The sequence below is a fragment of the Rattus rattus genome, chromosome 8 (assembly GCF_011064425.1).
Source record: "Rattus rattus isolate New Zealand chromosome 8, Rrattus_CSIRO_v1, whole genome shotgun sequence".
NCBI lineage: Eukaryota > Metazoa > Chordata > Mammalia > Rodentia > Muridae > Rattus > Rattus rattus.
In genome coordinates, this window is record NC_046161.1 from 111,673,119 (window position 1) to 111,695,939 (window position 22,821).

The window sequence follows — 22,821 nt, forward strand, 5'->3', positions numbered from 1 at the left end:
GACCTTAGTTCTCCAGGCTGGGGGATAGCTGATGGGTAAAGTGCTTACCGTGCAACCATAGAGGCCTGAGTTCCAAACCCAGAATTCACATAGAAAAGCCAGACGTGGCAGAATGGACTTGTCATCCAGGGCTGGGGAAGCAGGGACCTGGTTCTGGTTAATAAGTCTCACTGGGTCAGTTCCAGGTCAGAGACCCTGTCCCAAAATGCATGTCAGATGACACCTGAAGAGTAACACCTCCGGATCACACACACACACACACACACACACACACACACACACACACACACACACACGTATGCACACTCACAGATACACTGACGACGGTCAGTTTTCTCTCACTGTATTTAGCACACACCCATCTGCCAAAACCATATTGGAGCTGAGGCCTTGTGTGCATCTCCACAGCATAGGGTGATGGTGTGGTGTTTTTTTGTGTGGCTGGGTCTGCAGCCTATTACCCCCTTTTTGTGCCCTGCCCTCCGCTCTAGCCCTGTCCTGTTCTCCAGAGTGATGCCTAGGAATGCCTGCCTCTCTTCCCCTCCCCCTCTTTCGCCATGTGCATTTGAATTCTGTAAAGTGTTGAGTAAGAGTGGGAAGAATTCTTTTTTTCACCTCAGCTTTCTAATCCAGCAGATCACAGAGCCCTGGGCAGCCGGGCTTACCCTGCTGTGCCCTGGGTGGAATGTAGCTGAGCCATAGGAAAAGGCAGGGCTGGCTCTGAAAGCAGCCCCTGGCTGCAGCTGCCTTAATTAAATCATGGCTTTTGTTGGTCTGCACTGTAAAAAGTGCATTTCATCCTTGATCTCCCCCCAGCCCCCGGTTGCCTTTGTGCTGGGGACCAAACCTTACCATCTTCTCTTTCCTTCTCAATATGGTTGCTGGGAGCCAGGACTCTCAGATAAACGAGAACATTCTATTTTGAGTACTCACCCTTGGAAATGCTTCTGGGGCTGTGGGGGCTACACCACACAGAACAAAGAAACCGTTTCATCAATGGCTTATTCACTTGGTTAGAGGCGAGCCCAGGAATCAGAGGTCCACAGTCCCCCTTGCATCTGCTCTGTAAGATCAGCTACTGTCTCCCCTAATGTCTAGCACACTCTGGATTCCTCTCACCCTCTCCAGCTGCACACAGTGAGAGTTCAGTTCCTTGGGCGGAAAACAGATTTCAGATCGTCTCTGAGAAGAGACCAGTGTCTGCTGGGGTCTAGTTGGGAGGGGAGAGATTTGTAAGGAAACTATTAACTAAGGTGTGGGCAAAGTTAAGAACTACCGGAGGGTTGGAAGAATAGGACAGAGAAGGCTGTTCCATACCTAAGTGGCATGACCAGAGCTAAGGAAGCTGAAGCCTGGGAGAGTGCCCTGCCAGTGGAAGCTAGCTACAGTCAGTGGGCTTCTAACACAACTCCGATGCTTTCTCGCCTTTAACCTTGAGCTAGCCTGTCCTATTAGCCAGGGAAGCATGGTCATGAAAGTCATAAAAATTGGTGTCTTCATTTCACTTCCTGTCGGTGTGATAACCTACCCCGACAAGGGTAACTTGAGGGAGAAAGGGCTCATTCCACTCAATTGCAGGTTACTGTCCACCACTGTGGGGAACTCATGGTGCAGGAATTTGAAGTAGCCTGTCACATTTCATCCATAGCCAAGAGCAGTGAATGAATGTACCCATGCTGGTGCTCAGCTCACTCTCTCTTGTACAGTCTGCCTAGGGAGTTGTGCCACCCACAGTGGGCAGGTCTTCTTACTAATCAAGATAATCCCTACAAACCAACCTGATCTAGACAACCCCTCACTGAGACTCCCTTCCCGAGTCACTCTAGATTGTATCAAGTTGACAATTAAAACCAACCATCGGTGCCTGGATAGACAACTCAGCAGTTAAAAGCGCTGGTTGTTCTTCCAGGGGACCCGAGTTCTATTCCCAGCACCCATGTGACAATTCACAACTTCCTGTAACCCCAGTTCCAAGGAATCTGACTCCCTCTTCTGTCCTCCAAAGGTACCGCATATACATAGTGCACTTAGATGTATGCAGGCAAAACATGTATACACATAAGATAAAAATAAATAAATCTTAAAAAAAATACACACTAGTCAACACAGGAAGTCAGGTAAACAGGAGACATCAGGGCAGTGAAGGATAGAGAAGGACCCAAAAGGATCAGCAGAGAGCAGGTAGCACAGAATGTGAACAAGAGGATGAGCCACCTCAGGATTTACTCAGAGGAGCGAGAGAAGAGATGACTAAGGGAGGAGTCAGCCCTGTCCCCTCCTGTGCCCATCTGAGGACCTCTCTCATCTATTTTGCTCTCAATGTCAACTTGTACTAACCTATGATTACACACACACTCATACTCACATTCACACATACATTCACACACAATACTCACACACACACACATCCTTTCTCATATACACAATACTCACACACTCACACACATTCTGGTACACACTCTCTCACACACTCATACTCTTACTGCATACTCACATTCTCTCTCTCTCTCTCTCTCTCTCTCCCCCTCTCTCTCTCTTTCTCTCTCCTCTCTCTCTCTCTCTCTCTCTCTCTCTCTCTCACACACACACACACACACACACACACCAATTTTCTTTTAGCTTCAGTTCTTGCTGCCTGTGTTCTTTACAACCAGGGGCCATAGGCACATTGGAAATGCCCATCCACAGGATGGAACAGAGGACATCTGTCCTTCCCAAGATTCTGTTGCTGCCCCAAAGCTCCAGAAAGGAGGTGGCCCCAAAACTCATGGCAGCAGCCATGGTCACTTAAGTAGCTCTCTGCCCTTTGTGAGCATGGGAGAAAACACTACTGTCTGTTGGGCCTCTACAGCACATTTTATGGACAGTGCATCTAACAAGATGCTAAAGGGACCACCCTGTCTGGATCGTTTGTTCTTTCTGTAAAAATTGAGATCCGTGCCTGAGAGACTCCTAGACCCCATAGGGATTGGGTGGCAGTATGGCTGGGGTGGTAGTGTGGCTGGGGTGGTAGTGTGGCTGGGGTGGTAGTGTGGCTGGGGTGGTAGAGGGGCTGGGGTATAGTTCAGTAGGATAAATGTTAATCCCACTGAATGAGAGTAGAGACCACCACCCAAATCAACCAAATTTATAGCAGGCGTTATATGTGCAAAATATATCTGGTCCAAAATCTGCCTCCCTAAACTTGAGAGGTCAGCCCAGAACCCAGGAGCAGTGGAGTTTTTAAAGTACTGAAACTGCAAGGCTAGGGACTTTCCAAGGATTTGGGGACTTGGGGTTATGTGGGAAGATGGCTGAACATCTCACATGTATTTGGCAGAACATCTTATGGGGAGATGGTCAGAGGGTCAGAGTATAGTCAGAATAGTGGGTGTGGGACATGTCAAACTCCAGAAAATGGGTCAAGAACTGGCCAAGTAAGTTTTATAGAAAACAGGAATGAACTTATTTTGACCTTATAGCAGCATGGCCTCCAGTCTTAAAATGGAGTCTAGCCCGTCCATGGTAAGTACATGCCTTGCAAACTTGAGGGCCTGAATTCCGTCTTTAGCCTATCCAATGAGAGTCACTGACTCAACAGTCAAGATGCACAGAGACTGGGAAACAGCAAGATTGTTCTCTGACCTCCCCACGTATACAGACATGTACACATGTGTACACACACACACACACACACACACACACACACACACACACACACTTCTTAGAATCTTGCAGTAAAGAGATCTATGCAGAGCTCATTGTCCTGGGACTTCAACTACAGAGCCCTTCCTTAATGAACACTGGTCCCCATCTCTCAGCCTCTCTGAGAGTCTCACTGAACTAGGAGGCAGGCATCAGCACCAGTTTGGACAAGACGCAGGCATTACAAAGTAACCATTGTTTCCACCCAGTACTCACTTTTGCTAAGCAAGCAATCCCAGGCAGCTTTCAGCAGGCTGCTTTTTAGCAGATTAGAGTAACATTTTATGGAGGGGCAACGCTGACTTCCTTTATGTTGAGCCAGGATTAAAATGCTATCCACCAGTGTACAACAGTGTATGTCTGGATCCGAGTGCTGAATTGTGAAACTTGATAACAGTCTGATAGAAATTGAGGCTCACAGCACCTCAGGGTAGGGATGTAGAAGTATAGGACCTGCACCGGCTCTCCTCCACTCATGTCAAGGCTCTACCTCATCCCAGTTGTGAGACTCAGGGTGACTCTGGGCTTTCCTGGGATATAAAACATTCTGGTCATTAGCACAGTGGTTATGACAGTATCTATCTTTAGAGTCACCTGAACATTCAAAGAGTTAAGTCCTGGGCCAGCAAGATGATTCAGTGGGTGAAAATGCTTGCCACCAAGCCTGACAATATGAGTTCAATTCCCTAGGAACCACATGGTGTGAGGAGAAAATCGACTCCTGCAAGCCATTCTCTGACCTACACACACATATACACATGTGTGCACATGCGTGCACACACACTGTGGCACACGCATGTGCACATACCTAACACATACAAATAAATGAGATTTTAAATGATAAGTCATATGAATCTCCTGCCTTAGTTCCTGGGTCGATAAGCATGTCACCACTCCTCCCTCCTCTGGCCCTTCAAGCCCCGTCACTTTGGTGGGAGGTTCTTACTCAGCTGTGCTCAGTGGCAAACATCTGTGTCCCCTCCCCACAGTGCCAGGAAAACACTTTCAGAAAACACAAGTAAAAATATGAGCATCCTTCTGTACTCAGGGCTCAGATCTGTCTCCCATTGCTTTATAAAAATGGCTAATGGCAGGCACCTCACCGTCACCACCACTTCCAATGTACCCGGTGATGTCTGTCTATTGCTGTGCTTAAACAGGGTCGTTTCGTGTAAACTATTCCAAAACAACCCCATCATGAATATCTCAGTGCTTGGAGGAGAGGAGAGATGTCAAAGGCTTCCTGCTCACATGTTGATAAGTGGGGGCTCCCAGGTCTCCCCTCGTGTTAAGCCCAGTTTTCTGGTGTCGCTTTAAAGAACCTGGCCAACCCCAGTCCACTGGGCTCAGAGCTGTGCGTTCTCTGCAGGTGTACCTGGCAGCAGGCACAGTGTACGGGCTGGAGGGTCAGCTGAGTGAGCTGGAAGACGCTGCCCGCTGCATCCACAGCAGCACGGGTGAGACAGAGCTGGCAGATCTGGAGGACCAGGTGGCTGCAGCTGCAGCCCAGGTGCACCACGCAGAGCTCCAGGTGAGCCCCCTCCTCTCTGCTCAGGTTGCAATAGGAAGCTCCCACTTCACAGATCCATTTCAAAGTCATGGTGCCTACCAAGGACGGTCATCTCCAGTGGGCTTGCATAGAGCTGGCCTTCTATAGCAAAGGACTCGATCAAACCTTTTCTTTCTTTCTTTTTTTTTTTTTTATGTGTGTTTTTCTTGAATGTTTGTATATGCACCATCGGCATTTGTGGTCGGGAAAAATCGTTAGATCCCCTGGAACTGAAATTCTGGATGGCTATGAACCACTATGTGGATGCTGGAGTCAAAACTCAGGTCCTCTGAAGAGCAACCAGTGCTCTTGGCCAGTGATCCATCTCTTCAGCCCACAAACCCCTCCTAAAATAGACATCTCCCTTCCATACCAGATCTTAGATCTATGGCATCTGCCTTTGGGCTTCCTTTAAGAAGTATCCTGAGGGCTGAGGAAATGGTTCAACCAGTAAAGTGCTTGCCACAAACCTGAGGGCCCCAGTTCAGATCCCAGCACCCATATAGAAAGCTGGCCAAGGTGACATGCACCTGTAACCCCAGTGCTGGAGAGGCAGAGGTTCAAGAACCCCTGGGGTTCACAAACCAGCCAGGCTACTCAGATCCATGAGTTCTAGGTTCACAGGCCAGCCAGGCTACTCAGATCCATGAGCTCTAGGTTCACAGACCAGCCAGGCTCTTCAGATCCATGAGCTCTAGGTTCAGTGAGAGATACTCTCTGAAAATACCAGGTGGAAAGAATTGGAATGTCAGCCCCTGGCACCCACAGCACACGTGCATGTGTGTGTGTGTGTGTGTGTGTGTGTGTGTGTGTTTACAAACTTGTACACACACATATGCACACACATTCATGCTTTATGCTGGTCCCCTCCCACCCATCCCAAGGCAACCTCTTTCATTCTGTGGGTTGCTTCCTGCTGTTTTTTTTACCTGGGACCCAAAGCTACACGAGGGCCAGGCCACAGTTGTCTAGCCTGAAGGAATGACTCCTGACACTTAACAAAAATGGAGTCTGAGCTGGAGAGATGACTCAGCAGTGGAGAGCACATCCTACCCTTGCGGAGGGCCTAGGCTCCAAGCCTGGCACCCACATCAGGTGGCTCACAACCACCCTTAACTCTTTGATGGCAAATGGAAGCTGCATTAAGCTACGGGTATAAAAAGATGAGTATTCAGAAGACAGTTTGAAGCTGTGTCCACTTAGCAAAATAATGACGGGCTCTTTCCTGGAGCTTGTGACCTCTGCAGCCACGGGCGTTTGGCCAGGTCTACAGAACCAGGCATGAGTTCCATCCTTAAATCCACTCAGGAAGTAGTTGGTTACTCACATATCCACCATGCCACTGTAACACCAATGTGGGTCTCGCTTTTTGACGTTTTTATTACCTCGGCATCACTTCCCTGAGGACCAAGGCTTCAGTTCCTTTTCAAAACAAACCAAAACCTTATCCTAGCCCTAATAGACTTTACTCAGACCTACATGGCTCTGGACTAGCTTTCCCACAATGCTCCAGGCCTTCGATTTGCCCCTGTGCCTACTCTAATAGGGCTGTTGACATACTCCAGAGCTGTAAAACTAGAAACTTAAAAGTATCCACTTCCTATGTTTCATCTTTTCCTTACAGCACTGGATAGATCAGTCACTGGTAGAATTTAGATGAATGAAAATTACAGGTGTTGTGTCACGCACCTATAATTCCAGCACTTAGGAGGTGGAAGCAGGAAGGTCACGAGTTCAAAGTCATCCTCAGCTACCTAGCAAGTTTCAGACCAGCCTGGGCTACATGAGACCCTTGTCTCAAAAAGGAAAACAGAAATGAGTGAATGGATGAGCAGACATGAAAACAGATTCATTCATTCTTTATAGTTCGTGACACTTTTTAAACCAAGATTCTTCCCTTTGGTATTCACTGAACCTGTCTTTCTGTCCCATGAAGATCTCTGACATCGAGAGCCGCATTTCAGCCCTGACCATCGCTGGCTTAAACATAGCGCCATGTGTGCGTCTCACAAGAAGACGGGATCAGAAGCAAAGGAGTCAGGTGCATCTGCCTTTCCTTACCCCATTGGAGCATTGCGTGACCTGGAAAGTTCCAAATCTACAGAACTGTACTGACAGCCATGTTTCTTCGTAGGTACAAACTATAGACACGTCAAGGCAGCAGAGGAGGAAACTACCTGCCCCTCCCGTGAAAGGTGTGTTGCACTTAAAACACCAACCCGGGGTTGCTGAGTGTGAGGAAGTGTGAGGGCCAGATCCAGTGCGCCCTCTCCCCGAGGACTGTGCTAATCCGTCTTACTTGTGAGTGTGTGAGAAAGTGTGCACGAGGACAAGTGAGCACAAGTGTGTATGTGTAAAATGGATTATAATATTCTAGCCAGTCCATATAAAAGACACACAATCCTGCTGTTTGATTAACAAGCCGTAAGCCTAGATTGGGCAGGTTTTGAGCTATTCTAGCTTACATCCCAGCCGCATGTCCCTTGCCACTTGCTGTTTCTCCCGGGCACCTGTTCATGGTCCATCTCTTCTCAGGAGGCCTCCTCCTCTCTCAAGTCCTCTTTCTTCTCTCTCTCGGTCCCTACCTGAGACCTGTCACTCAATCCTCATGTCCTGCCTTTTTCTCTCTACTGACCAATCACAAGCTCTAGCCTTTTATTAACTAATAACCGTTAGACTGAGAAGCAGGGTTTGCATGGCACCACCTGGTATACATGAGGATCTCCAACCCCCAACAGGCGTGAGAACAATGGTGTATGTCAGTGTGCCTGTGTGAGCAAGTGCATGTGTGAAAGTGTGGGAGACTGGGAGTGTGAGGGTGTGAGTGTGCACAGATGAGTTGTATTTGTGAGAGTAGGTGTATGAGGGTGGTGGGGGGGTGTGGGGGTGGGTGGGTGGGTGTGGGTGTGGGGCTGGTGTGAGTGCATGTGAGGATGTGGGGCTCATTGTGCAGCTGAGTGTGGGAGTGTGTGTGAGCATGAGATTAGTTAGAGTGATTGCCTGTGTTGATGTGTCTGTGGTGGATTATATGAAGTGTATGATTGGGGAGGGAAGGGGAGGGAGAGAGAGAGATAGAGAGAGAGAGAGAGAGAGAGAGATCATATTAGTATACTATGAAAGTTTATGCATGTGGGAGGGATCAGGTGTATACATGTGTGTATTGGTATGTGTGTCTGAGTATAGGCATGGATTTGGTGTGTAACAGTGTGTGTATGAGTGAGGGAATGTGAACATGAATATGTTGTTGTATGTTATTGTATGTAAGAGTATTCTATGAGTATGTGATTTGTGGGTATGTTAATGTGAGAGTTTCTACCAGTTCGAGTGTGAGGCTGTGAAAGTGTATGTGGGGGGGTATGAGTGTGTTTTTGAGTATTTTTAGTGTGTATGCATCTGTTTGCACATATGTGAGTCTAAGTGCGTGAATGTGTGCATGGATGAGGGTTTGAATGTATGTTCAAATTTGTGTGTGAGACTGCGTGTATATGTGTGCAGTGTGTTGATGTATGTGTTTGGGTGTGTGTATAAGTGTGAGGGTACATGCAGAGTTTGTGTGTGAACATTGGTGAGATTGCATGTGTGTGTAGGTGGCATACATGTGTGTTCATGTGTGTGGGAGCCCTGGATTACAAGCTGTTTTACATGGTATTGGGATCCAAACTCAGGCATGGCAAACCTTCCTACCTCCTGAGCCATCTCTCCAGATGTTCTTCCATGTCTTGACTTGGGTCCCCCCAGAAGCAAACCTTGGGTCACAGATGAGTGTGATGTAGTTTATGAGGGTGGGGGAGGCAATCAGGGTGCTTTACTTACTGAGCTTCTCCTTTAGGAAAAGGAGGCCAAATCCTCCTGACAGCATCTCGCTAGCTTCTAATTCTTACTCTCTGTTTCCTTTTTAGCTGAAAAAATTGAAGCATCTTCTGTGACCCCCATTAAGACATTTAACCGCAATTTCCTTCTACAAGGCTCCTCCACAAACAGGCCCACAGCAAGTACCAGTAACACCAAGGACTTGATGGTAAGTATCTCTGTGCCTGTTACATCACATGATGCCCCCCCCAATCCCCTATCATGCAGGCTTTTCCCTCCTTCCTTCTGCCCCAGCAGTGCCCCAAGAGGCAACCTTTCTCTCTGGTCTTCTGAGCTGCCTTAGATTTGGGGAGAGGTGTCTGGAGAGGGTGTGTGCCACCCTGTGTGGCACTGCTGACCTCTTTAACCTGAGTCTGTCATCTCAGCTGTACCTCTATGTAGCTCTGTTTAGGAACCAGCTGTAATCAGAGGGCCAGGTCTGGTGGATGTGTAAGGGCTTTTTGACTCTGGAATGATCCACATGCACTTGTAAGTTTCTGTTAGCCACAAATGCCTCTTCCTAAACGGAGTCAGCAGCTGCCCCTAAATGTGACAAGGGACTTGGCAGAGTGTGATGTTCCAGACTCTGGGAATTGCACAGGCAGGGATAAAGGGGTGTTCACTGCCGAAACAACATTGCGGATATGTAATTTCATCATAAAGGAGCTAAGGCAGGAGGATTGCTGCAAGTTGGAGGCCAGTCAGGGCTGCATGGCATTAAGCCACAGTTACATAGCAAGGCACCGGTGACATGGGCCATGGGGTGTCTTAGTTAGGGTTACTATTGCTGTGATGAAACACCATGACCAAAAGCAACTTGGGGAGAAAAGGGTTATGTGCTTATATCCTGAGTTGCAGTCCACTGAGGGAAACAAAGGCAGAAACTCACACAGGGCAGGATCCTGGAGGCAGGGGTTGATGTAGAGGCCATGGAGGGTGCTGCTTACTGGCTTGATCTCCATGGCTTGTTCAGCCTGCTTTCTTATAGAACCCAGGACCACCGGCCCAGGGATGACCCCACCCACAATGGGCTGGGCCCTCGCCCATCAATCACTATTAAGAAAATGCCCACTGGGGTTGGGGATTTAGCTCAGTGGTAGGGCGCTTGCCTAGCAAGCGCAAGGCCCTGGGTTCGGTCTCCAGCTCTGAAAAAAAGGAAAAGAAAAAAAAAGAAAAGAAAGAAAATGCCCACAAGCTTGCCTAGAGCAGAATCTCAAGAGTGTTTTCTCCATTGACGCTCCCTCCTCTCAGAAGGCTCTAGCTTGTGTCAAGTGGACATAAAACTGTCCAGCACAGGGGTAAAAGCCCTTGTCGTACAAACCTAACAACCATGGAAAGAAAGAACAAACTCCTGAAAGTCCTCTGACCTCCACTCAGGCAAATACACTCACACATGTGCACACACACCATGCACAGACTTGCACACTGAACACACATATGCACACATACCATACACATGCATGCACATGCACACACACCATATACCCACATACAGGTGTACACACACACATACCATACACATGCACACACCGTAGATATACACACACACAAACTCACATGCACTCACACACCATATATATGTGCACACTCCCAAATATACAATATACACGCATACATACACTCCCACACCATACACATACATGCACATATACTATACACATACTCGCACACTGTATACCCACATACACATGCACCCACCATACACACACACCATAGATATGCACACACTCACATGCACCATACATACCAAAGCCATGCATACACATATTCATACACCATACACATGCATGCACATGCACATACATACCATATACTCACATACAGGTCATACAGGTGTGCACGCACACAGATGTCATTCACACACACACACCATATACACACATACAGGTATGCATGCTCACACACCATACACACACATATACATACTCCCATACCATACACACATGCACATACATCATACATACACATGCACATGTGCACACCCTATGCACACATATGCATATGTGTACACACACTGTATACACACATCATGTGCACACATGCATATATCATATATACATGCACACACACAGTCGCACACCATACACACACTTGCATACTCACACACAAACTCTTTAAGTTAAATACTCAATTTGTCGATGAATATAAAAAGAGCAATTTGCAGCTGAGTTAAAGGAGGCTGACACAGGGGATTGCTACAAACTCAAGACCAGCCTGGCCTACACAGTGAACACAAGGTCTACAAGATGCTGTCTCGAAACAGTGCACAGCAATACGTGTGTCGGAATTTCAGAGAACACTCAGTCCAGTGCATTAGGAGAGAGATCTGACACGGCTGTCCACAGTTCTTTCCAGAAACAAATGCCAGTTTGTTTATGAGTCTGTAATGTGAGCATTAGAGTTTGGTAAGATGCTTAAATTATGCATAACAAAATATCCAACTACACTTAACAGGAAACCTGTTTCCTAAGAATCAGCAGGCCATTTTCAAACAGGGGTCTCTATCCTAACCTACCTGGAAAACCTCAGTATATCCCAGGAGGGAGAAAGTGTCCAGTCTTCCCCTGCGACCAGGCTGCCAGACACGACTGGTTTTGTTTGTCAGGAGCTGGTGACACTGTCCCATCTTGCTTCCCTCCCTCAGGAGCCTGTTCTGGAGTCAGCTGTGATGTACTAAAGTCCGGAACTCCGCACACAGCCAGTGACCCACTGCCTCCGGCCGTACACGACAGTGCCTTGACCCAACAGCCATCGAGTACTGTGTGGATTTCCACTGAGGCGAGGGCCAGGGGGAGGAGGGGCTACAGTGCACTGCTGCACCGGGCTGTCCTGATACCTCACCCAGAAGGCCTTCTCAGTCTGCAACACTGAGGTCTCGCCCACTCTCTGCCTTAGGCTCCCAGGGGAATCTGAGACCGAATATCAGGACGCTGGCTTCCAATAGCAGAGCTCTGTGTTCAGAAGATGCATTGTGCCGGTTTAATTTGCTCCTGTGTGCTGTCTTTACCAGCCCTGTGTGTTTTTAATCCCTTTAATTCCCATCACCAGTTCATCCAATAGAAAGCTTCTAGTGAGGAACTGGGGGCTAGGAAGGTGGGGGTTAGTACCATCACTGAGCCTTTCTTGTCACCTCCTAACAGATGCTAAGAGCAGGGCCATAGAAACAGTCTCATTGGGAAATGCTTGACCACCTCCAGCTAAGCCCCCAGGCCCCAGCCCCCAACCCCCAACTCCCAGCCCCCAACCCCCATCCCCCAGCCCTATGCTTCTGTCCTCCCCACTGCTTGGCAACCACCAGATGAAAAGCTCTGATCCACCAACGCCATACCCAGGTCTCTCTGAAATCATGTCTCATTCTGAATTCAGGGGTTCTTGCATGGATTTACTTAGGGGGAGAGGGACCTAAGGGACAACGTCACTATTAGTCTAATTTAAAGGACAGCTTTCAGAGTCAGCATAATGTGGCTTGGTCATGAATGGGCTGTTGTAAAATATAACTCTGCAGGAAAAGCATTCCCATTCTCCAAAATCCATCTCCTGCCAAATTCAACAGGATTCAGAATGGCAGCAAACCCCCTTAGAGAAAAGCAGTGTGGGTTGTGAGGGACGCAGAGGTGGCCCTCACCCCAAGTTTCTCTGTTGGTTTCACGGCAGGGGCTGGAATAAATGCATGAGTATGTGAAGTGTATTTACGCACACAAATAGGTCTGACCCTGTGCCGGACTCCCTGGGTGCCAGCTGTGTGCTTTTAACGTCGGCTTCTGGGATTTTCTGAATCATAGGATGCGGTGGGGAGAGGGTAAAGGAGGGAGGCACCAGGAGTGGCCATTAGTGCTGCCTCTGGAGGACACGGTGTGCCCAGTTCTGTCTAGTGTCTCTCTCTTATGGCTTTCCAGAATCCATAACTAAAGGTCAGACCAGTGAACTTGCTGAAGCCATACGTGTGAGCTGGTTCTAACTGGAATGCCCCCACCCCCAGAAGCCCAGCCCTGTCTTCCCTTCCGAGTTCTCTGGTTCTCCCATGCATCCCCAGACTTGATTGAACTGCTCTCCCTGTGTTGTGTGCCATTGCCACTGAAGGGGGTCCTTGTGTCTTCCCATAATGCTCCTGCTGATGTGTGTGTCACCCCAGAGAAAGGACTTCATGAAAACAGTAAAACTTTTACCTAGTGGGTGTGGTTCACATTAAAACAAAATTAAAAAAAAAAACAAAAACAAAAAACAACACAACAAAAAGATCTGACTTCCAAACAGGATGCTTTCCCTTAGGAGGCACGAGGCTGCCTTTGTGCTAACAGTGTTAAAATACTCCGTTCTCTTCGGACAAAGCGTGTACTGTGTAAGCCTTGCAAAAAACGAGAACAACGAAGAAAAAGCCTGTTTGAACTTTTATAAGAGGTTTCCTTGTGCCAAATAAGTACAAAGATTTAATTTACTATTTAAACCATAAACATGTTATAGTTCCAGAAATTATTTTGTCATCAGTGATTTTGATCTTTAGCTTCAATATTTATATTTAGATTAATTTTTATAAATGAAATATTTTGATGGTTGAAGAAGTCGAGGACAAGAAGGATGCTCTCTCTGACGGCTTCTCAATGCCTTCATGTTTCACACACTCGGCCAAGAATCACTGTCAAGAGAAACGACCGCGAACAAGCAGTAAAGTCACCTATGAAAACAGCCTGTGTGTGTGTGTGGTGCTTTTGTTTATTTGTTGTTTGTTTATTTATTTGCTTATTTTGGTGAGAAGAGTCTAGGAGTATCTGTCCCTGCCTACTTTCTGGTTTTACTAAACACAAGTTGGTTCTCTTTCTCTAGTGAAATAAGGCAGTTTTCCCAACGGCCCTTGAAGGGGTTCGGCTCTGGTTTTGCCCTTGCCCCTACGTTACAGATATTTAGATGACATCTGGCCTCTCTGTCGCTCCATCTGTCTGTCTATACTATATACCATCTACAGCTGTGTGCGCACACATGCGCATACACTAGCATGCGTGTGTGCACGTGCCTGCGTGTGGAGGTCAGAGATTAATGTCAGTGTCTTCTTTAACCACTTCCCACCTTACTTATTGAGGTAGGATCATCCAGTGAACCTGGAACTCCGTGATTTGGCTAGACTGGCTGACCAGTAAGCTCCGAGAAGTCTACCTACCTGTCTCTCTGTGTTCCCCAGCGCTGGGATTAGAGGTGTGAACCTACACACTGGCTTTTTGCTTTCCCTACTTGGGTGTCGGGAATCTGGACTCAGATCCTCACACCTGCGTGTGTTTTGCTGACACAGCCACCTCCCCAGCCTGTGTGGGTGTTTTAGCTAACGCCACCAGAAGGCGCTGCTTCTCGTAGCAGGGGTAGTGCCAAGCACCATACATTAAAGGGTGACACCCACAGCAAAGAACAGTCTCCCCCAGACTGCTTACACCACTGAGAATAAGAGCCCTGAGCTGGTTAGACCTTGGAGGTTTACGCACATGTCAGTGTGGAGTCCCTTGCCTGCCTCTGTAGGCACTACAAATGGTGGTTTCTCCCATCGTTTTGCAGGCTTAGAAGGTTGTCACATTATGGGATGCCCAGGACACTCCCTAAGTGGGAGTTGAAACCCTCTACTAATCTGGGATAAACAAGTATATGGAAGTAACAAAACAAGTATATTTTGGAAGTACAAAAGCCAACAGCCTCGTCAGTCTAGAGCACTACTGTAATAGCTGTTTCCTCAAAGTCGAACCCTTCTGGAAGGGCAGAAAGCTTTGTGAGACATTTATAAGACTCATGCATCCCTTCTAAGGTTTCGCCAGCTGTAAACTATTGCTGGGAGAGAAGAGACTCGTCTGTGGAGCCTACAGGTAGTGCCGAGTACTCCAGAAATACAACTTTCTCAGCCGTCACCCATGATGTGGTGTGTCTCTGGTGATGGCACCTACTCTGAGTTAATCGTACTTCGATATGTATGTTCCAACAAGTGTCCCCATTAAACTCACTGAGTCACCAAGCTGGATCTGGGTGACACTGTGTCTTGTGTCATCACCAAATCTGAGGAAATGTCATGCCGTGGACGTTCTCAGATGTGCTGAGCATCACCCGGGGTGCTTGTCTGAACCAGTCCCACCTAGTGCTTCTCATTTACATCTCTAACAGCATCTCAGTGTAGTGCTAATACTGAGTGATGCTTTTAAAACCATCAGTGAGGGGTTGGGGATTTAGCTCAGTGGTAGAGCGCTGCTAGGAAGCCAAGGCCCTGGGTTCGATCCCCAGATCAAAAAAAAAAAAAAAAAAAAACCATCAGTGAGGAAGAAATGGCCTTCCATCTGACTTCAAAAGCTTACCAACACCCAGGATGTAACAGTGCCAATGAAAAGAATGAGGAATATGAACCACTTCCTATGAGAGGGCAACTCACCCCATTTGCCTTTCACATGGGGGAGGGGGAGGAAACTGATGACCAGAAAAGCCAGCAAGCTGGGGAGCTTTTAATGGCACTTAGGCAAACAGTGCTTTCCTTCATAAACCTAATTAATTGCACTAATAAGCAAAGAGGAATTGGAAAGGAAATGTATCCTTCACAGGCCACCCACTCAGGCAGACCCTTGTCTCTGTGCCCACCCATTGATGCAGGGAATATTTCGTTCAGATGTGAGACAGCAGTGTCATGAGATAGTAATGTAACTAGATGCCTTAGATGTTGATGTGTAGCCAAGGGCATGCTCTTATGAAAGCTTACATGTCGGATGCTGCCAGGTGGCCCAGGTCCCACCAAATCACACCCAGTCTTTGCTGGTTAGTTTTGTTGTCAGTTTTACACAAACTAGAGTTGTCTGGGAAGAAAAAAACTCAATTGAGAATTGACAGCCAGATGGTGGTGGCACATACCTTTAAACCCAGCACTAGGGAGGCAGAGGCAGACAGATCTCTTGAGTTCGAAGCCAGCCTGGTCTACAGAGTGAGTTTTAGGACAGCCAGGGCTACACAGAGAAATCCTGGAGGGGGTTTGAGGGGAGAGTTGCCTCCATCAGATTGGCCTACAGAGGAATTCTTTTGATTAGTGAGTGATGTGTGAGGGGCTCAGCCCACTGTGGATGATGCCTCTGCTGAGCAGGTGGTCCTGGGTGATATAAGAAAGAAGGCCAAGCAAGCCATGGAGAGCAAGTCAGTGAGCAGCTCCCCTCCATAGTTCCTGCCCTGACTTCCCTCACTGATGGACTGCAATTGGGGTGTGTAAGCTAAATAAACCAGGATGTGTTTTGGGTCATGGTGTTTATTACAGTGACAGAAAGCACACTGGGATTCAGCTTGTCATCCGTGCAGGTGGGACAGACATCCATCCAAGGGACTTGGAGGGTCCTGGATTTATGGTTCTAGCTATAGGCGTGGGACAAAGCTGGGCAAGGGGTCCACTGATGCGTGTCATAGGGAAGTCAAGATCTGTCACTAAATGTCATGGCTGAGTCCTCACACCACCATCAGTGAATCTTTACAATGGCAAGGGAGGTCACAGCAACATTTCGTGTGAGGAAGATGGAGAGGCCAAGGACGGGCACTGGGCTGCACTGGGGAAGAGATCAGATAGTAGGTCATCTCCATCCCGGAGAAATGAAGCTTTGACTTGAGACAGCATCTCACTGTGCAGCACTGGCTGGCCTGTCACTCACTACATAGACCAGGCTGGCTTTAACTGACAGAGAGCTGCCACCTCTGTCCTCTGAGTGCTGGGATTATAGGTATATGTCATCATGCCTGGCTTCTTAATATATATGAATATAGAAAAATGTTGACAGCGGTTAAGACACGGGGATAGGACTGGAGGGTGGTGCTGATTCGATTGGCAGAGCACTTTACAAATATCAGGACTTGAGTTCTCAGAATACACATAAAATGCCAGGCATGGAGGCACAGGCTTGTAATTGCAGTTTTGGGAGGCTAGAAATGGGCAGGTTCCTGGGTCTCATGGCCAGCCAGCATAGCCTTATTGGTGAGCACTAGGCCAATGAGAGACCGGCCTCAGAAGATGCTGATGCCGTTCCTAAGGATAATACCTGGGGCTTCCCTCAAACTGTTATGCCCAGATTGCAAAAACCCCAAAGAGACCACCAGGAACCGCAACTCTGATGCAAGCATATGAGAGTCTTTGTTCAAGCTCAAGCTTAGGCCACAAACCCTCCTGATGGAATAGGAAGGAGAGTGGACCCCCAGGCTTTAGTGGAGGGGATTTATAAAGGAAAAAAATCACAAGCACAAGCAGGAGCTTCCAAGCCTTGGCATTATGTGAGAAGGTAAAGCAATCTTGGTCTTTAAGCTAATTGGTTTTCAGCACCTGGTTAAACTACAAGGAGGGAGTCTAATCAAAAAGGAGCACCTTGGCCTGGGAAATACTTAGGTTTTCTTAACCCACTCTGTTGTTGTCAGCTAGCTGCAGCTGCTGTGTCTATTTTGCTACTGCTGGGGACATTTCGTGATTTTTCTTAGACCTCAAGAGTGGGGGCCATGCCTCTCGAAGAGCAAGTTAACTTAGAATGGAGTCTTAAGACAAAATGGAGTTTATCCTGCTACCTCAGTCCCTTCACAGCTTCCTTACACACACATATGGACACACACACACACACACACACACACACACACACACACACATTTAGAAAGAAAAGAAGGAAGACAGATGTTGACAGGGATTCCCTCCTCTGGCGAACTTCCTCAGGCCCCTCTGAGCCCTCTTCTTGAAGGGCTCTTGCGTTTGTCCTGACATCCCTCGTGTGCTGGCTAATTCTCTGTCTACTTGACACAAGCTGGGGTCATCTGGGAAGAAGAAACCTCAGCTGAGAAAACACCTCTGTCAGATGGCCTGCAGGCCCATCTGTGGGGCCTTCTTTTGATTAATGATCGATGGGGACAGGCACAGCCCACCAGAGATGGTGGTCCTAGGTTGTATAAGAAAGAAAACTTAGCAAACCGTGAGGACACAGCAAACAGCACCTGGCGTCTGCCTCAGTTCCTCCCTCCAGGTTCCTGCCTTGAGCTCCTGCCCAGACTTCCCTTCGAGATGGACGACGGTAAACTGTGAGATAAAATAATCCCTTTCCTCTCAAAGCCTTGTCTTTGAGATTTGATAAATTGCTGCCTTGCTGGAGCATTTGGCCCCTTTAAAAATAGCTCCCCTGACAGTTGCTCTGTTTTCTCCCAGGGGAAGTGTTTCCCATACGAAATTTGCATTTTGCGGAACAGTTGGCCACTGTGAGCCTTCTGTCTCAGTGACTGAGATGGGATTACGGGAAAGCATAGGTAAACAGGACTATACCTTATCTGGCTTTCCGGGAGGCCGGAAAACGTGAGTACATACTTCATGCTTTGGAAAATTCAGAGAAGTTATCAAAAGGGTCCGCTTGGCAAAGCTAAGTGTTTAAATACAAGGTGGGGGATACATTTTCTATCAGAGTTGTCTGGTAAAGATGAAAGACTGAAGGGAAACTCATGCTCAAACATTCTGATTCAGGTATGGTGGGACCGGAGATTCCAGGCTCTAACCAGCTCCTGGCTGTGTCTGTGCTGTGGGGCCACACTTAGAGCATCCGGTTCCCAGGGGCCTCCAGGAAATGGCTCTGTTCTGCTGGTGGCTCTTTGGTGATTTTCGTCTCTTTCTTCCCTGAGAGGAGTCCTGAGATTGCTCTCGTGTGTTTGTTCACACAGCTTCTTCTTGCACTGGCCCCAGATCTTAAGGGACTAGATTCCGTTGCCCTTTGCAGATATGAGAGAGAGAGGAGAGAGAGGCAGAGAGAGAGAGACAGAGAGAGAGAGAGAGAGAGAGAGAGAGAGAGAGACAGAGAGAGAGACAGAGAGACAGAGAGACAGAGAGACAGAGAGAGACAGAGAGACAGAGAAACAGAGAGACAGACAGACAGAGAGACACAGAGAGAGGAAACGGGTGGACTGTGGCGACTTTGGCTCTAGCCCGTGGTTTCTTCCGGCCTTGTAATTAGACTGACAACCACCATGCAGAACAAGGCATCATCCCTCTCCCCGGGCCTCCCAGGATTAAGAATGAGTGACTATGGGGTTGGGGATTTGGCTCAGTGGTAGAGCGCTTGCCTAGGAAGCGCAAGGTCCTGGGTTCGGTCCCCAGCCCCGAAAAAAAAAAAAAAAAAAAAAGAAAAAAGAAAGAATGAGTGACTATAAGATGGTCTCCTTTTTTTTCTTTTCATTACTGTAACAAAATGCCTGAGGCAGCGAAGGTAGCTCTGCAGGTAAAGTGCTTTCCCTACAAGCATGAAGGTCTGGACTTGATCTCCAGCATTTTTTTTTTTTAAAAAACCAGGCATGATGGCTGTATTCCCAGCACTGGGAGGCACAGACAGGCCCTTGCAGCTTGTTGGCTAGTCTATCCTAAGCTCAGGTTCAGTGAGAGACTCCATCTCAAAAAATAAGAAAGAAGAGCTGGAGAGATGACTCAGCAGTTAAGAGCATTTGCTGCTGGGCTGGAGAGATGGCTCAATGGTTAAGAGCGCTGACTGCTCTTCCAGAGGTCCTGAGTTCAATTCCCAGAAACCACATGGGGGCTCACACTCATCTGTAATGAGATCTGATGCCCTCTTCTGGTGTGTGTCAGAAGACAGCTACAGTGTACTTATATATAAATAAATAAATCTTAAAAAAAAAAAAGAGCATTTACTGCTGTTGTAGACCCGGGTTCAGTTCTCAGCACCCACATCAGAGCATCATGACCACCTGAAACTCCATTTCTAGAAAACCTCTCATCCTCTTCTAAGCTTCCCATGTGCTTGGTGCACACACATACACTAAGCCTACACGCATACACATTTTTAGAAAGGGCTATGTTTAAAAATAAGACGGAGAGGATCCGGAGAGATGTCTCAGCGGTTAAGAGCACTGACTGCTCTTCCAGAGGTCCTGAGTTCAATTCCCAGAAACCACATGGGGGCTCACACTCATCTGTAATGGGATCTGATGCCCTCTTCTGGTGTGTCTGAAGACAACGACAGTGTACTCACATAAAATACATAAATCTTTAAAAATAAGACGGAGAGGATCTGGAGAGATGGCTCAGCGGTTAGGGGCACTGAATGCTCTTCCAGAGGTCCTGAGTTCAATTCCCAGCATAGTGGGATCTGATGCCCTCTTCTGTTGTGTCTGAAAAGAGTGACGGCGTACTCATGTATATGAACTAAGTCTTTTTTAAAAAGACGGAGAGCTACTGGAGAAAACAGGAGACAAAATCTCTGGCCTCCATTGGCATCCAGGAATTCACAGGGCTGGGATGGGGCGTGGTTTCTGTGAGGGCCTCAGGGATGATGACATCACGGCGGTGTGGACTGAGAGCCTTCTTTCTCTTTAACGGATGCTGTCGCTGCATGCCCCATCTCCAGAGCAAGTCTTCCTCTTCTTTCCAAGTGTTGGGATGCTGACTGTGTAGACAGTCCCTGCTTGGCTGATGTCACTTGGGCATTCGTCAGCTCGGTACCCCTTTTAGATTTGAAGCGTCAGGATTCTGCTGCTCTCCTGGCCTCCGCTCCGACCTTGATGGCCGGGGTAAATGGTCTTTTTGGCTGATGCTGAAGACACTTATCTGACTGTGGCTGGAGCAGACACTCCCAGCACGGGGAAAGCGGGCTATGGAAGCCTTTTCAGGTGGCTTCCTCTGGCCAGACCATCCAACCCTGCGTCTTCCTGAGGTACCCTAAGTCCTGAAATGACTTAGTATAGCACTGAAAGATCTCTGCTCATTGTCCTGCTTGGTTTGGTTTGGTTTGGTTTGGTTTGGTTTGGTTTGGTTTTGTGAGACAGGGTCTCTCTGTGTAGCTATGACTGTCCTGCTTTCTATGTAGACCAGGTTGGTCTTGAACTTGTAGAGTTTGGCCTGCCTCTGTATCCTAAATGCTAAGAATAAAGGCGTGTGTCACCACCTCCAGCTCCTTCTCATCTTTTACAGATGTCACCTCCCCTGTATGGTCCTAGAACCCTTCCTAGCCTAGGAGATTCCATGAGTATCACTAACAATTTGGGGTGAAGGCTCCAAGCCACTCAAAGACCAGATTCAAATCTGCTGTGGTTGAAGCGCCAAGTTCTACTTCCCGTGGAGCCCTGAGCCTCTCCAGACCCCTGTGGAGTCACTGATGTGCAGGGGTTCCAGCCTTCACTCCTCGTTAGTCTTGGGAAATGCCAACATTTCGTAACGTGATACAAAGACATCAGAGACATCAGGTACAGTTAATGGTAGAGATCCCACTGAGGGGCAGGTCACAGAGCCTTGGGCAGCAGAGGAGAGAGGAACACAGGAATACATGTGCTTCTCAGGGTGATTGGCAATGCCGTTTGGAGAGGTGGTCGGGCCTCGCCGGAGGAAGAACAACGTCGCAGGAGGAGGTTGTGGAAAGAAGTTTCACTCCACCTCCAGTTTGCTCTCTGCTTCGTGTCTGCTTTGAAGATGTGGCCTCTCAACTTCCTGCTCCTTCTCCCTGCCGCCATGCCTCCCCTCCACTATGGACTATCTCTCTAGAACTGTAAGTCAAATGAGTCGTCCCCTCCATAAGTTTCCTTTGTTATGGTGTTTTAGCACAGAACGGGGGGAAAACTAAGGGAACTGCATAAGGGGAGAGAGGGGCCAGAGAGAGAGAGAGAGAGAGAGAGAGAGAGAGAGAGAGAGAGAGAGGGCAGGCAGAGAGGGAGGAGGGATAATAAAGTGTCTGGGGTATGAGGAAGGAAAAAGGAAAGGAAGGGAAAGGTGTCCAGTAGTATAAAGAATGGAACCACCCAGAAGCGGAGGCCTGACCATTGACCCAGTCAACACAGAGAGAAACCAGAAAGACTCCACTGAAGACTGACAGAGGTGGTGCTAAGTGCTCCTGGGACACCTGACAGATGCGCCCTGCACACGTTATAACCAGCTGTTTCTTCATGGAATTCAGCAGTGTGCTTACTATCCACAAAGCACAATTCCCGGCACTAGATATGTAGAAAAGAGAAAAGGCCCAATTAAGCAAAGTCAGTATGCCGTGGGGAGACTTGAAGTCAACACTGGGTAGCCATATTGCCTAAAGGTAGGGTCAAGGGTCACAGATCTGTGTCTCATCTCTCAAAGTCACATCTCTGGGTGGTCCTGCTGGCTTATGTGCTCTCTTTGCCTACTTCATGGTAGCTTTTGTCCTCTTCCCAGTTGAGCTTTGGGCATTCTCTTCATGGTGTGAGAGCTTGTGCGTTGTCTTTGACTTCTGAGAATCTAGGCCACCTGTGTGGGTAGGAGAATGAGGTGTGTGTGTGTGAGCGTGTCTGTGTGTCTGTGTGTGTATGTGTGTGTGTGTCTGTGTCTCTGTGTGTCTTTATGTGTACATGTTTAAGTGTGTGCATACATGTGTTTGTGTGTACTTGAATGTATGTGTGTGCATGCATGTGTGTGCATGTGTGTGTGCCTCTGTGTGTCTGTATGTGTATATGTGTGTAGGTATGTACATACAAGTGTTTGTGTGTGATCGAATGTATGTGTGTGCATGCATGTATGTGCATGTGTGTGTGCCTCTGTGTCTTTATGTGTATGTCTGTATGTGTGTATCTGTGTATGTGTATGCTTACATGTGTTTGTGTGTGCTTGAATGTATGTGTATATGCATGTATATGTGCCTCTCTGTGTCTTTATGTGTGTGTCTTTATGTGTGTATAAGTGTATAGATGTGTGTATATACATGTGTTTGTGTGTGCTCAAATGTGTATGTGCATGCAAGTGTGTTTGTATGTGTGGGTGTGTGCAG

The 22,821-nt window shown here is 47.8% G+C and overlaps 1 protein-coding gene across 1 annotated transcript in view; it reads left to right on the top strand.

The window, feature by feature from the left end:
• Myrip (myosin VIIA and Rab interacting protein) overlaps positions 1–12,065 on the top strand; it is a 133,985-nt gene extending 121,920 nt beyond the window's left edge. The window contains exons 12-16 of the mRNA XM_032911163.1: positions 5,054–5,215; positions 7,170–7,274; positions 7,368–7,428; positions 9,133–9,251; positions 11,727–12,065. Coding sequence (XP_032767054.1) covers positions 5,054–5,215; positions 7,170–7,274; positions 7,368–7,428; positions 9,133–9,251; positions 11,727–11,759 — 480 coding nt within the window. The 3' untranslated portion in view covers positions 11,760–12,065. The remainder of the gene's footprint in view (positions 1–5,053; positions 5,216–7,169; positions 7,275–7,367; positions 7,429–9,132; positions 9,252–11,726) is intronic.
• Positions 12,066–22,821: the final 10,756 nt, after the last annotated feature.